The sequence below is a fragment of the Artemia sp. Qi Xiang Cuo genome, chromosome 4 (assembly GCF_049724085.1).
Source record: "Artemia sp. Qi Xiang Cuo chromosome 4, ASM4972408v1, whole genome shotgun sequence".
NCBI classification, from domain to species: Eukaryota; Metazoa; Arthropoda; class Branchiopoda; order Anostraca; family Artemiidae; genus Artemia; species Artemia sp. Qi Xiang Cuo.
In genome coordinates this window covers 17100063-17112303 of record NC_142797.1, presented here as the reverse complement: position 1 = coordinate 17112303, position 12241 = coordinate 17100063, and the positions used below count along the sequence as shown (strand labels likewise).

At 34.5% G+C, this 12241-nt stretch overlaps 1 protein-coding gene across 3 annotated transcripts in view; it reads right to left on the bottom strand.

Moving 5' to 3' along the window:
* LOC148952827 (uncharacterized) overlaps nucleotides 1-12241 on the bottom strand; it is a 135435-nt gene that overhangs the window by 24463 nt on the left and 98731 nt on the right. For all 3 annotated transcript variants that reach the window (XM_089088116.1, XM_089088114.1, XM_089088115.1), the window contains exons 14-15: nucleotides 11599-11961; nucleotides 6237-6417 (exon numbers count right to left, since the gene is read on the bottom strand). In XM_089088116.1, coding sequence (XP_088944242.1) covers nucleotides 6237-6417; nucleotides 11599-11961 — 544 coding nt within the window. The remainder of the gene's footprint in view (nucleotides 1-6236; nucleotides 6418-11598; nucleotides 11962-12241) is intronic.

The following is a 12241-nucleotide window of genomic DNA, read 5'->3' as shown; positions in this document are numbered from 1 at the left end:
AAATTATAAATAAAAATATACTATATCATATATTTTATATAATAAAATATAAGATGTAATGTAATTGGTTGACATATTACGATACCTTTAAAGACACAATCTAAACAGATATTTCTTTAGGGGCGTAATATCTTCCATTCGTTCAGTTATTTTAGAAGTTTTGTTTGTTATTTTTTCTTCTATTAGTAAAGCTTAATTTGATATAATCTATTCTTCGAATTTATAAATAGACAGCTTTTTGGCGGCAAAAATAATTTGGATTTTCTCGACAGAGTTTGTATAATTGGTATTCAGACTGGATCAGACTTCGTTGTGTTAACACCATAGTTTTTTCGGATATAACTTTACTCAAGCTGTGAAATTTCCTGGACTTTCATTTTAGATTTATTTTTATAAGCGGATTACCGTTTTGCAGGCTATTTCAAATTCCCTTGGGACAGTAAATTGTGGGTGAATATTTATGCAATAACTGAATAGAGATGGGTAGTAATAAAATCTAACTAGTTTATACTTGAACTTTTTTATTACTTAAATGGATGAATGTGGTATATATTCAATATATTCATGATTATGATGGAGCTTGTGCATTCTGCGCTGCTAAACTTTGCTCAGTAAAATTTTCATGAAGGAGTGGATAATGAAATTATTGCCAAATATGCGGCTGATGTTTTTGATGACAAGTCTATTATGATAGCTAAAACTGCTCGAGTGTTCGTGGGCGAACGTGTGCCTCGACGGCAAGGTGATGTAGCTAATTACCGTCACATAAAGGATATAATTGAGACCTTTCAGAAATGCGAGTCTCATGATTTTATTTTGCCTACTTACGTGATTATTTTGCCTACCGAGGTTCCTGTCATTCCAGCCGTTGCATATTCAAGCCTTGCATCCAGGCTTCTAAACATTGAATCCGAACTCAAGCAAATCCGTGAGAAAATTGTGTCTTATGAATTATGATCTAAATTTCTCTCCTCTTAGTGACCCCAGGCCCCAGCCAATCACTGATAAGCATGCCATTATTAGCATTTCAAAAGTTCCATCTCACCTTAATAATCCTGCAAACGCCGTGAATTGATTAACCTTATACCTGGTCATGAATGCATTCATAGCATAAAGCCGTCCGACGATAAATTGGTGGTGCGGATTGATCAGACTGCTGCTAAGGATTTTTGCGATTCTGTTCTCTCTGTAATGAGCAACTGTGACGTCAAAGTAAATGAATCAAAATATATCGGTATTATGAAAGGTTTATCAAATTCCTTTGACATGGGCATGCTAATTGACTGTGGCAATATTAAGGATGCAAAACCAATGGGCAATTCTTTTGCTGCTAAAGTGTTTTTCGAAAATCCATCCGTGTTCATGAGTTCCAGCGTCCACCGACGTGCTGTTATAATTGTCAATCGCCTAATCACCTGAGGGCCTCTTGTAATAACCCTAAGCGTTGCTCCCACTGTGCAGAAGAGCAGGAATCGTCGCGGGATTACCCATGCCAGGCTACCTCTAAATTTACTAGTTGTTATGTCAATCATGTTTCATTTTCTCTAAAATGCCGAATCCTTCGTAATGCTGTAGCTAAACGTTCTAGTCAGCTAAGAAAATGGCTATTAAAATCGAATTTTCTATATGCTCATTCAACATTAACGGAATGACGGATAAGGATGATTCTTTAAACCAGAAACTATCTAATTTCGACATTTTGTTTCTACAAGAACATCTCCTGCCTTTGGTGAGTTTGAACTCCCTTCGTAGGAGTAAAGAACACTTGGTTTTCGCTAGAAGTGCCCGAAAAACTTCCAGCAGACCTTCAGGCGGGCTGGCCTGCCTGTTAAAACATTAACTAGTCCCGCTATCCCCTGTGTGTTATCGTGAATGGGATTATTTCATTGCAATCCGTTTTGCTAACCTAGTTCTTACTAATGTATACCTCCGTTGCGACCAAAGATCCTTTTCCTCACTAACAAAGTATACTAAAGCATGAGCATCGCCAAAGACCCTTCTTGTTAGTGTTGAGAGTAATGGATTGGATTGGATCCTGTTAGGCAATATGAACTGTGATATAAACTCTACCTCAACACGGACTGATTTATTTTTGGATTCGCTACCTAATGGCTATAGGGTTTTGGATAAAGATGCTTCCCATTCATACATACATAGTAGCGATTCATTGTCTGATATTGATCACTGTGTTGTTTTTTCTGGCGTTTCCCTTTGTGATATTCAAATTAATCAGAATGAACGTAATTATAACTATCTGCCCCTTTCAGTCACTGTCACCATTAATACGACTTGGACTGAACAGAACATATATACTAACTAAAAAAAGTGAATAACCAAAAGAGACTGGGATAAAACGGACTGGTCTCAATACTTATCAATCTTTGCTTATCTTTTGTCTACGATTAAGTTCCATTTAATTTACTCTGTACCAGTGTTATATCCCCACAAGTTCGAGTTCAGTTCAATATATATTACAGCCAGATTGTTTCCTGCCTGAAAAAAAACTGAAGAAGTGGCTGTCCCACTTTGTCGTTTTAAGCTTAAGACTAGAGGTTCAATATGGAAATCTGACCCTGATTTAAAAATTGTGAAAAATCGTGCAAAACTGCGGCTCAGAATTTGAGTAGCGTGTGGCCGCCCTTTAAGGGGTTACCCTTTTGACATTAAACAGAAAACGAAGATGGAGTTTAAACGTTATCTTCGTGAAGTAAGGTCCAATGGCGTGGAATTTCCGACGACCTCTAGTCAGTGGAAACAAGTGATTAATTTTGCGAAATTTGATTCACCTCCTAATGCCGATCGGATCCCTAATGCCTCTTGGATTAATCATTATAATAAGATATTTCATATTATGAATTATGTGGTTTACTCTCAGTTTGCTAGCCTCTGTTCTAAGGTATAACCTGTGAGAATTTACCAAGATCATTTGCTTCCCGTTTCTACTGACCGCGTGATTTGTTGTTTTAAGCATTTAAAATCTAAATCATGTGATATTGATGGTATTAGTGTTTTTCACCTTCATATTGATTCGAAAGAATTGATTTATCATTTGCAGTTATTATTTCAAATTTGTCTATGTACGTCTTTGGTGCCTGGTTTCTTTTTTGTGCGGGAGTGTCACTTCGATTCTTAAACGTTGGAAAGATCCGACTAATTGCGCATCATATAGACCTATTACGGTAGCCTGTTCGCTGATCAAAGTTTTTGAATATGTCCAGCTTCCTGAAATTCTTCCAAAAGTTGATTATGTGTCCAATCAATTTGGGTTGAAACCAAATATGGGATGCAAACATGCGCGTCAAATTCTTACTTCTTTTTTAATTCAAGCACAAAAGACGGATCTGAAGTGCATTTATGTGCGTTAGATATTTCAAAAGCTTTTGACTCGGTTTCTCACAGCCAACTATGGTATTCTCTTACCCAGCTTGGACCGAATTCATCTGATGTGTCCTTCGTTTTTGGTATGCAAATTCATATGTTCGACTTCGGTCAGGAGAGATCTTTATTGGTAATATTCCTATTCGGTCTGGACTTAGGCAGGGGGGGGATGGGGAGGGGGGGGGGGTTTGTCACCATATCTTTATAATGCTTGTTTAAATCCTGTGCTTTCTCGTATTTTTCCGTCGTGTTTTACGGGTCTAACTAATTTATCTCACATTGCTTATGCAGATGATTTATTACTTATTAGCCGTTCAAAATTCACCATAGCTAAGTCTACCCAGTTTGTTTCGAAGCTTTTGGAAAAAATTGGCCTCGTGCTTAATGCTGAAAAATGTGAGTATCTAGTTTTCAATGCGGACAACACGGACATGACATAAATGTTAAACCTTTTTGGAAGCGATTTGGAATCTTACATTGAACATAATTGATTAAACTGTTTGTTTACTTTGTGTCTGTATACAAATGACTTTGACATGTTTTGTGCAGGGTAGTGTACTGACGCATGAGTATGAACATTAAGTTTAGCACCTAACTGAAAAAGAACTACAACTCAAATCACTACTTGGGTTTTTAGCATTGAAAACTAGATACTCACATTTTTCAGCATTAAGCACGAGGCCAATTTTTTCCAAAAGCTTCGAAACAAACTGGGTAGACTTAGCTATGGTGAATTTTGAACGGCTAATAAGTAATAAATCATCTGCATAAGCAATGTGAGATAAATTAGTTAGACCCGTAAAACACGACGGAAAAATACGAGAAAGCACAGGGTATAAACAAGCATTAAAAAGGTATGGTGACAAAACCTTTTGTTTTGACAAACTGTCAACTCACCAAAAACTGTTTTGCAGTCTCAAATCGTCCAATAAACAAGGTTGATATACACGCAAACCAAATCAAAGACTTGCACTTTGTCTTGCTAATTAAGAAGATCGTGAGGCATTTCAGAATAATGAAAAATGATGCTAATATACCAAATATCATGCACACACAGGCAAGTGTAACGAACACGCGCAAACCTGTCGCAATCTAGAAGACCATATGACATTTTTTTTTATAATAACTCAATAATAGCAAAACTTGACAGTCCCATTAACAAAGCCAAGCATCAATAAGCAAAATACCAAGCCTTTTGTCAAATTGTCACCATACCTTTTTAATGCTTGTTTATACCCTGTGCTTTCTCGTATTTTTCCGTCGTGTTTTACGGGTCTAACTAATTTATCTCACATTGCTTATGCAGATGATTTATTACTTATTAGCCGTTCAAAATTCACCATAGCTAAGTCTACCCAGTTTGTTTCGAAGCTTTTGGAAAAAATTGGCCTCGTGCTTAATGCTGAAAAATGTGAGTATCTAGTTTTCAATGCCAAAAACCCAAGTAGTGATTTGAGTTGTAGTTCTTTTTCAGTTATGCTGGTTCCTGCGTTGCGCTGGCTCGGGATTAGTATCTGCTCTTCTATTTCAGCTATCCGTGCTAGTGCACTTGCAGATATTATTCTATTCAACATATTGTGACCATTCCATTCTTTTTCTATCAGGTTCGCGCCCATTTTTTAATACTAGTGATATGCAGGATATTAGAGTTTTGTACTTCCGTTACTGTAAATATATTTTGTATTTGCCTCGTTGGTATAGAAACCGTAAGATTATTCGAATGTTTAATGCAACTGATATATTGACGTCATATAAGTTGGACTCGAAGTTAAAAGATGGGGCCTGCAAGCGGTTGGGTCCTTTTCATCCTCTTGTGCGAGTGTTCTGATTTGCATTTGTAGTTCTTTATATTGATATTGTTTTGAATGTGTTTTGTTTTGTAAGTCTTTTTATTTTCTTTTGCTACTCCACTTTTTTATAATGTTAGCGGGTCAAAAATAAATTATTAATTATTATTATAGCCTACTTGAAAATAAAATTTGGAAAAAGTTATTAGGATTATAAATAAAAATATAGAGAAAAGAATTGTTTTCATCAGCATGACAATGTATTCATCATAGACAATGTAATTTAATCTCTCGGAGAGAGACGCGAGAACACTAGCCACAACCCATCTAAAAACAAACGAAGAGGAAATTCCACCTCGATTTTTGCTATTCTCTCCGATAAATTCGACATATTCTCTCCGATAAATTCGACTTGAACTAAGAGACAACAGAGCCAATATTTTAATAATTTATAAATGCATTCTAAAATATTTTAAAATATTTAAATTATTTAATTTATAAATTAATTTATAAATAATTTTTTTTTAAATGTAAAAAATGCATTCACGTCTGAAATAAAAGAAACGAGAACCTGGGGATGCACTACTTTGTCGAAAGCACCAGATACAACAATCGAACTTATACTCCTCATCAAAGGAAAGTTATGCCACTCAAAAGAACTACGAACCCGCAACTTGCGGCATCTATCCAGCTCAAACTACACAGGCAGGGTGGCCAACACGCTCAGTTCCTAAAGTGCTACAATTGCCCAAATTTACGTGCTACACAGGGATTTTTGGTTCTACAGTAAAAAAAACTGACTGTAATATTGCTACAATAGCACCTTCGTGCAACATGTGGCGATCTTGAGCACGTGCTGCAGTGTTACACATAATGAAATAGTGATAAAATAGCATTTTCGTGCTACAGCTGGCAACCCTGGTGGTCAACTATATGCGACTGACGAGCCAACCACAGAATCAAGAACATTTTATAAATACATTTTTTGACTCGTCAATTCTGAAAAAGAACCAAAAATATGCGATACATAAACAAAGGTGAAAGCATTCTTCACTACAAAAATTAACCTACCTTGTCCATTGACCAGAGTGAAAAGTACTTTATCCCTATCTGGCTGCTCTCCTCTTAGAGTTACTGTGACCTTGGATTCAGGACCGTTATCAACCACACGGCGAAGAGTTACCATGGGTCCTTGAGGTTTGTTCTGAGTATCAGTGGAAGAAGCAGGTGCAGTGGGGGTTGGGGCGGCTGCCTAAAAATAAGTAATGCAACTTTTAACAAATTATTTATTGATTTCAAACACAACAACTAGAGAAAAGAAATAATTAATAGTAGAAGAGTTAAAGAATTTAAGATAAAACCTATGACTCTGATTAAATTTGTCAGTGGTATGTGAACGTAAAGTAAAACTCAAAACCTGAAAATGAAACTTCTGTTTCTTCTTTAAGACGTAATCATTACGACTTTTGTCATTACGTAATCTCGTATTATTACGTGACCATAATTCGCAATCATTACGTGCCTCTGTTTTACTTTCATACTAGTTTTGCACCTACACACAGAGTTAAAAATCTCCGTTTGAATTTCACTGTTCCACTTTTAGATCTATGGCAAGTCAGAATTTTACACGAATTGTTCTAAGACTTGTCACGCAAAACTTGCGCAGTTTACTGTGTTTTTTTAAGTACTCTATATTTTTTATCGCGACAACAGGAACACGTCTTATACAGTTGCATTTGAAGCTTTGAAAATCCGATTTACCTATTATATTTAAAAAAAATTCATCTATTCAAATCAGATTAAATCATTTGTTGGAAATAACATACTCTCATAGGCATGGCCCAAACATGGATCTTCTAGTCAATCAAGTCGTTAAAAAAAAATATCAACTAAAACTAAAAAAATATCAAAAAATATCAAAAAATATCAACGTAACTAAAATACGGCCACCATAAGAAGATACGAGCAATCTTGTCAAAACGCACAAGTTACGGATTCTTAAAAGCACGAACAAAATTCGGCACAAAGCTTTGAGAATATCGCTGTTACCTAGAGTAAACCGGTGTCACTTTTGTAAATACCAGAGTCGCTTCTGTGGGGAGCCGGGGTGTAAGAGGAACATAGGATGAAAGAGGAATGGAAGAGGTTTGGGACAAATTTGAAGGACAGTTTCTCCCAACTGACAAAAAGGGGGTCAAGTTGAAATGCTTTTAGATAAAAAGAGTTAGGCAACAATGTAACTATAGAGTTTCGATGTAACTTATTCGTATAAGTAAAATCCAAAAAACGCTTCGAACATTTTTGTTTTAATCAAACTATCCTCCAGGAACATTTGAGTGACTCTGTAAGCTAAGCCAGAATCTACCCTGCTCAAAAAAGGTACCTGAAAGGAAGGTAAAAAGGAAAGGCGCACAAAAGCACAACCTAGCTCCTCTGCCCCCCCCCCCCCGGACTTTCTGAAGGGCGAGGAAACGGCGACCAGCACCACCGGTAGCGACTATAAAGCCAAATGCCATATCTTTTTACGCTATCCTTTTATTTGACACCCAGCACATCTAAAGTATTAGCACATTTTCAAGTTTAGTCTCTGATTATTTTGAAAATTTTAACTGACCAAAAGGAACAATAGCTTTTTGTAAGGGTCAATACTCGCTGCATTTCCTGTTGTATTTTCCCCCTTTCCCAATAGCTGGCTTTGGGAAAGGCGTGGAAAAAAGTTCCCCTTTTCCCAATAGCTGACTTTGAGAATCAATTTAATCTTTTCTGACGCAAAAAGCTTCTCGGTTACCAATAAAACTAATAAGTATAAGTCAGCAAGATCCCTTCTTTCAGAAAAGATCAAACCAAGTCGAATAAAACTCTAAAAAATGAGGACAACGCATAACAAATGGGAATAAATAATATCGCATTATATTTTGTTCTTTGCTATGTTTGCTTTACCAACTTCCCTTCTTTCTTATTTTGTTTTCACTTACGAATCTGCCCTCGCAGCTCTACAAATCCCAACCCTTAAACAACACAGGTAGCATCTAATGTTTAAGTTTGGACACGCCGTGCTTTTGAGTGATAAACACCGTTCCCTACTACCCCTAACCGCTGCAGTCAACCGAAACACACGCCACGTTCTTGTGCCGTGAACCAGTGCCACTAATCGTTTCAGTATTTCATTGGTTACCCTTCTTACTAGTGTGATAAACTGTACTTAGTGCTTAGTATGTTGAAGAGAGTAGCCTAAATTAGTTGCTACAATAGCCGTTACTACGATGGCCCTTTTTTTTAAATGATTCTTGATATATTTATGTTTATTAAATTATTATGTTAATATAAAATATAATGTTTATTATGTTTATATAAAACATAAATTATGTTTAATTTAGAAAAATAATGCCTTGTGATTTTTACAAATATATATATATATATATATATATATATATATATATATATATATATATATATATATATATATATATATTGCCTTATTATATTTATATAATATCTTTCTAGCCTTGTATTATCTTCTTATGTTACATATTAGTTTTGATAATATGTTTTATTCTATATATTATATTAATTTATTTTGATGTGTTAATAGACCCTTTGGACAGACGCACACTCCTCGAACCTATTGCAGGTCGTGTCTTTTTTGTTACAGAGTTGATTTTAAATAATTCAAAATATTGGTTTCAATGCTATAGCTAATTGTCTTCAATAAAGGTGAAATAACTTTATAGGCAATAATGCCTTGTCAAATGGAGACATGTGGCCTAGAAAAGTACGCCCAAAAGCCTATAATACTCAATTTTTTCTTTTTAAGCAATTCAATTACACTCCATTTTAGCACGAGCCAAAAGTTAAAATTTATGCCAAAAAAAAGTTCAAAACAATTAGGGCGGTTTTCAATAATGCATATTGCAATTTTACTGTCTATCTTATTTTCTAAATACAATATATAAAATATAATATGTTATAAAATATAGATATATTTTCTTAATCTACAATCTATCCTATTGTCCTAACCTATAAAGCATACAATAAATAAAATATAACATATAATAATAACAATATTATATTACAAGTATATATTGTAAAATAAAGACATATTTTCTAAATCTATAATCTATCTTATCGTCTAAATTGATAACGCATACAATATATAAAATATAATATATAACATGATAATGTAGAATAATATAATAATAACAATATAATATAATATATTATAAAATAAAGATATATTTTCTAAATTATAACGGCAACAACGTTTGAGAGCCACAGATGAAGCACCCCCTTGATTTGAGCTTGGTAGGCAGAAAATCAAAGGAATTACGTCTATTTCGATAATTTGGGTAGATTCCCATATTATCGCATCTCCATTAAGTATCTAAGATTCCTAACTCAAACTTTCATAGAGAAGTAAGGCCTGAACTCTATCTTTTAAGTATTTGTGCCCCTACTCATTGTCCATGGTGGTATTGGAAACAGGTATTGGAAACAGTGCCACAAGTTGCAAATTTGAAACAGGAAAATCGTCGAATGACCTCTGATTGGATGAAAGTGATCGTATGATATCACTTTCAACTAATCAGTGGCCTCTTTACGTCCACTGAGGTAAAGCAACTTAAGGGGAAGTGGCATTTAAGTCCTTTAGTCAAAGCGTCAGTGACAGCCAATGAAAACAACTCTGTCACGTAAAATCAGAATTTTGAATCCTTCTGGTTCGAATTTGGAATTTGTGGTACAGGCTAATATCCAATATACATGCATATGCGCACTGGTCTGAAATAGTGAGACTTGGATGTTACGTAAATGAGATTTGTGGACCATAATTGCGACTCTATTACAGTACAAATAACTAACCCAACTTATTGATTATCTTGGGCTTTAGATTGCAAATCAATTACAATTTTCTGGTAATTGATTTCTGGAAAACTCTATTACTACGTTGCACTCATAACACTGAAAACCTATATCATTTTTTGTGGATGAGTAGATGAGCTAAGCATTGACAAATCCATTCACTGTGTTATGTAACAACGCTACAACTGCCTTTTTTTTATATCACCAGTCTGTAGGTAGGTAATAGTTGCAAATTCAGACCTTGAAGTTCAAAATAGAATTCGAATGAACGGAATCAATAATAATAATAAAAAAGAAAAAAAGGAAAAAAGAAAGAAATTCCAAATAGAAGAAACAGAATTCAAAAGTGCCCTGGCGCCGGAGGTCTAGTTTCTCATGCCTCCATACATCAACAGATGGATTTTCCTTCCATTCATGGAACGTGTTGCGTTTCATTATTAATGTTGATTTTGAATTGAAAATCAAGTATTTTGCAGTAGGCATCAAGAAATGGCTAGTTGTAGAAAAAGCCAAGGCAGATAGTCCAAGTAATTGAGCGGCAAATGTTTAAATGGTACGGGCAAATGACGGGAGTAAGTACGACTCTTATTGGACAAATACTTGTGTGCTAGTTTTTGGAAAGGCATGCCTGCCTAGAGTCTCAGGCAGGTTCACCAAGAATTTAAAATTGACATAGGACCATTATATTGCCTGGAATGAGAGGCAAACAAGGCACGCCCGCCTATGGTCTTAGGAAGGTTGACCAAGAATTTAGAATTGACACGGGACCATTAATTTGCTTGGAATAACAGGCACACAATTGTTTAAAGCCATCTTCATCTTTCAAATAGTACCTATTCGTTGCCTAAGCTCAGTCCAACATTCTGAGCAAATTTCAATTTTATATACATATATACATACACATATATATTTCAAATTTTCAAATTTCAATTTTTATATTTTATATACATACACACACACACACACACATATATACATACATATATATATATATATATATATATATATATATATATATATATATATATATATATATATATATGCTCAGTCCAACATTCTGAGCAAATTTCAATTTTATATACATATATACATACACATATATATTTCAAATTTTCAAATTTCAATTTTTATATGTTATATACATACACACACACACACACACACATATACATACATATATATATATATATATATATATATATATATATATATATATATATATATATATATATATATATAGATATATGTATATACAACAATTATTTCAATACATAATATATAATTTACACAATGTATAATATAAAAATTACAATCTACATATTAATAGAATTAATCATTACAATTTCATTAATGTAACATTTTATAGTATAATTAACATAATAGTATAAAAATATATTAATTTATAATAGAAATAAATATAATTATTTCAATTTCTCCTCTTTCACGATATCTCTTTGAAAAACCTTAATCTGATCAATATAAACATTTATCGAGTTTCCCTTTTTTAATAATTGCTGCTACGGTCAATATCAAAACATGACAAAGGCAGAAAAAGAAGCAAAGAAAGGTACCGTACCTGTAGCGTTGGTTGTGGATACACAGGGTTATTCTGCGGCGGCTGATACCCATTCGCGTGTGGCTGTTGGTATCCATACCCCTGTTGCTGCATGCCAGGATACATAGGAGGATACATTGGTGGGTAATACCCGTGCCCGGGGTATTGGCCTTGTGGATACTGGTTATACATTGGTCCTCCTGGCATTGGCATATAAGGATAAGAGTGTTGAGGAGCAACTGGTGGATAACCATGTTGTACAGGAGTAATTATGGCACGCTGAGTAACAGGGTCGTGGACAATTCGAACCATTCCATTCATTTCAGACTGCTGGGACGGTTTCTCTTGAATTGCGTCGGTTTGTTTGGCAATGAACTCGGCTTGCTAAAAAATAGGAAAATTCATTCAGTCATTCATTTACTGCTACATACATATACACATGCGTATAATTAACATTTAACCCGAGATACTAAGTTTGAACGAAAAAAAAAAAAAAAAAAAAAAAAAAAAAAAAAACAGATGAGAAAACAATAGGATAATGAGTGACAATTCAGCGGCAGTATAAAAAATAATCTCCAAATGCAATGCAATATCTTTTTTTTTTTTTTTTTTAGTTTCATGGTACCTAGTGAACCAGGGGGTTGAAAAATCTCCCTCTATCTGG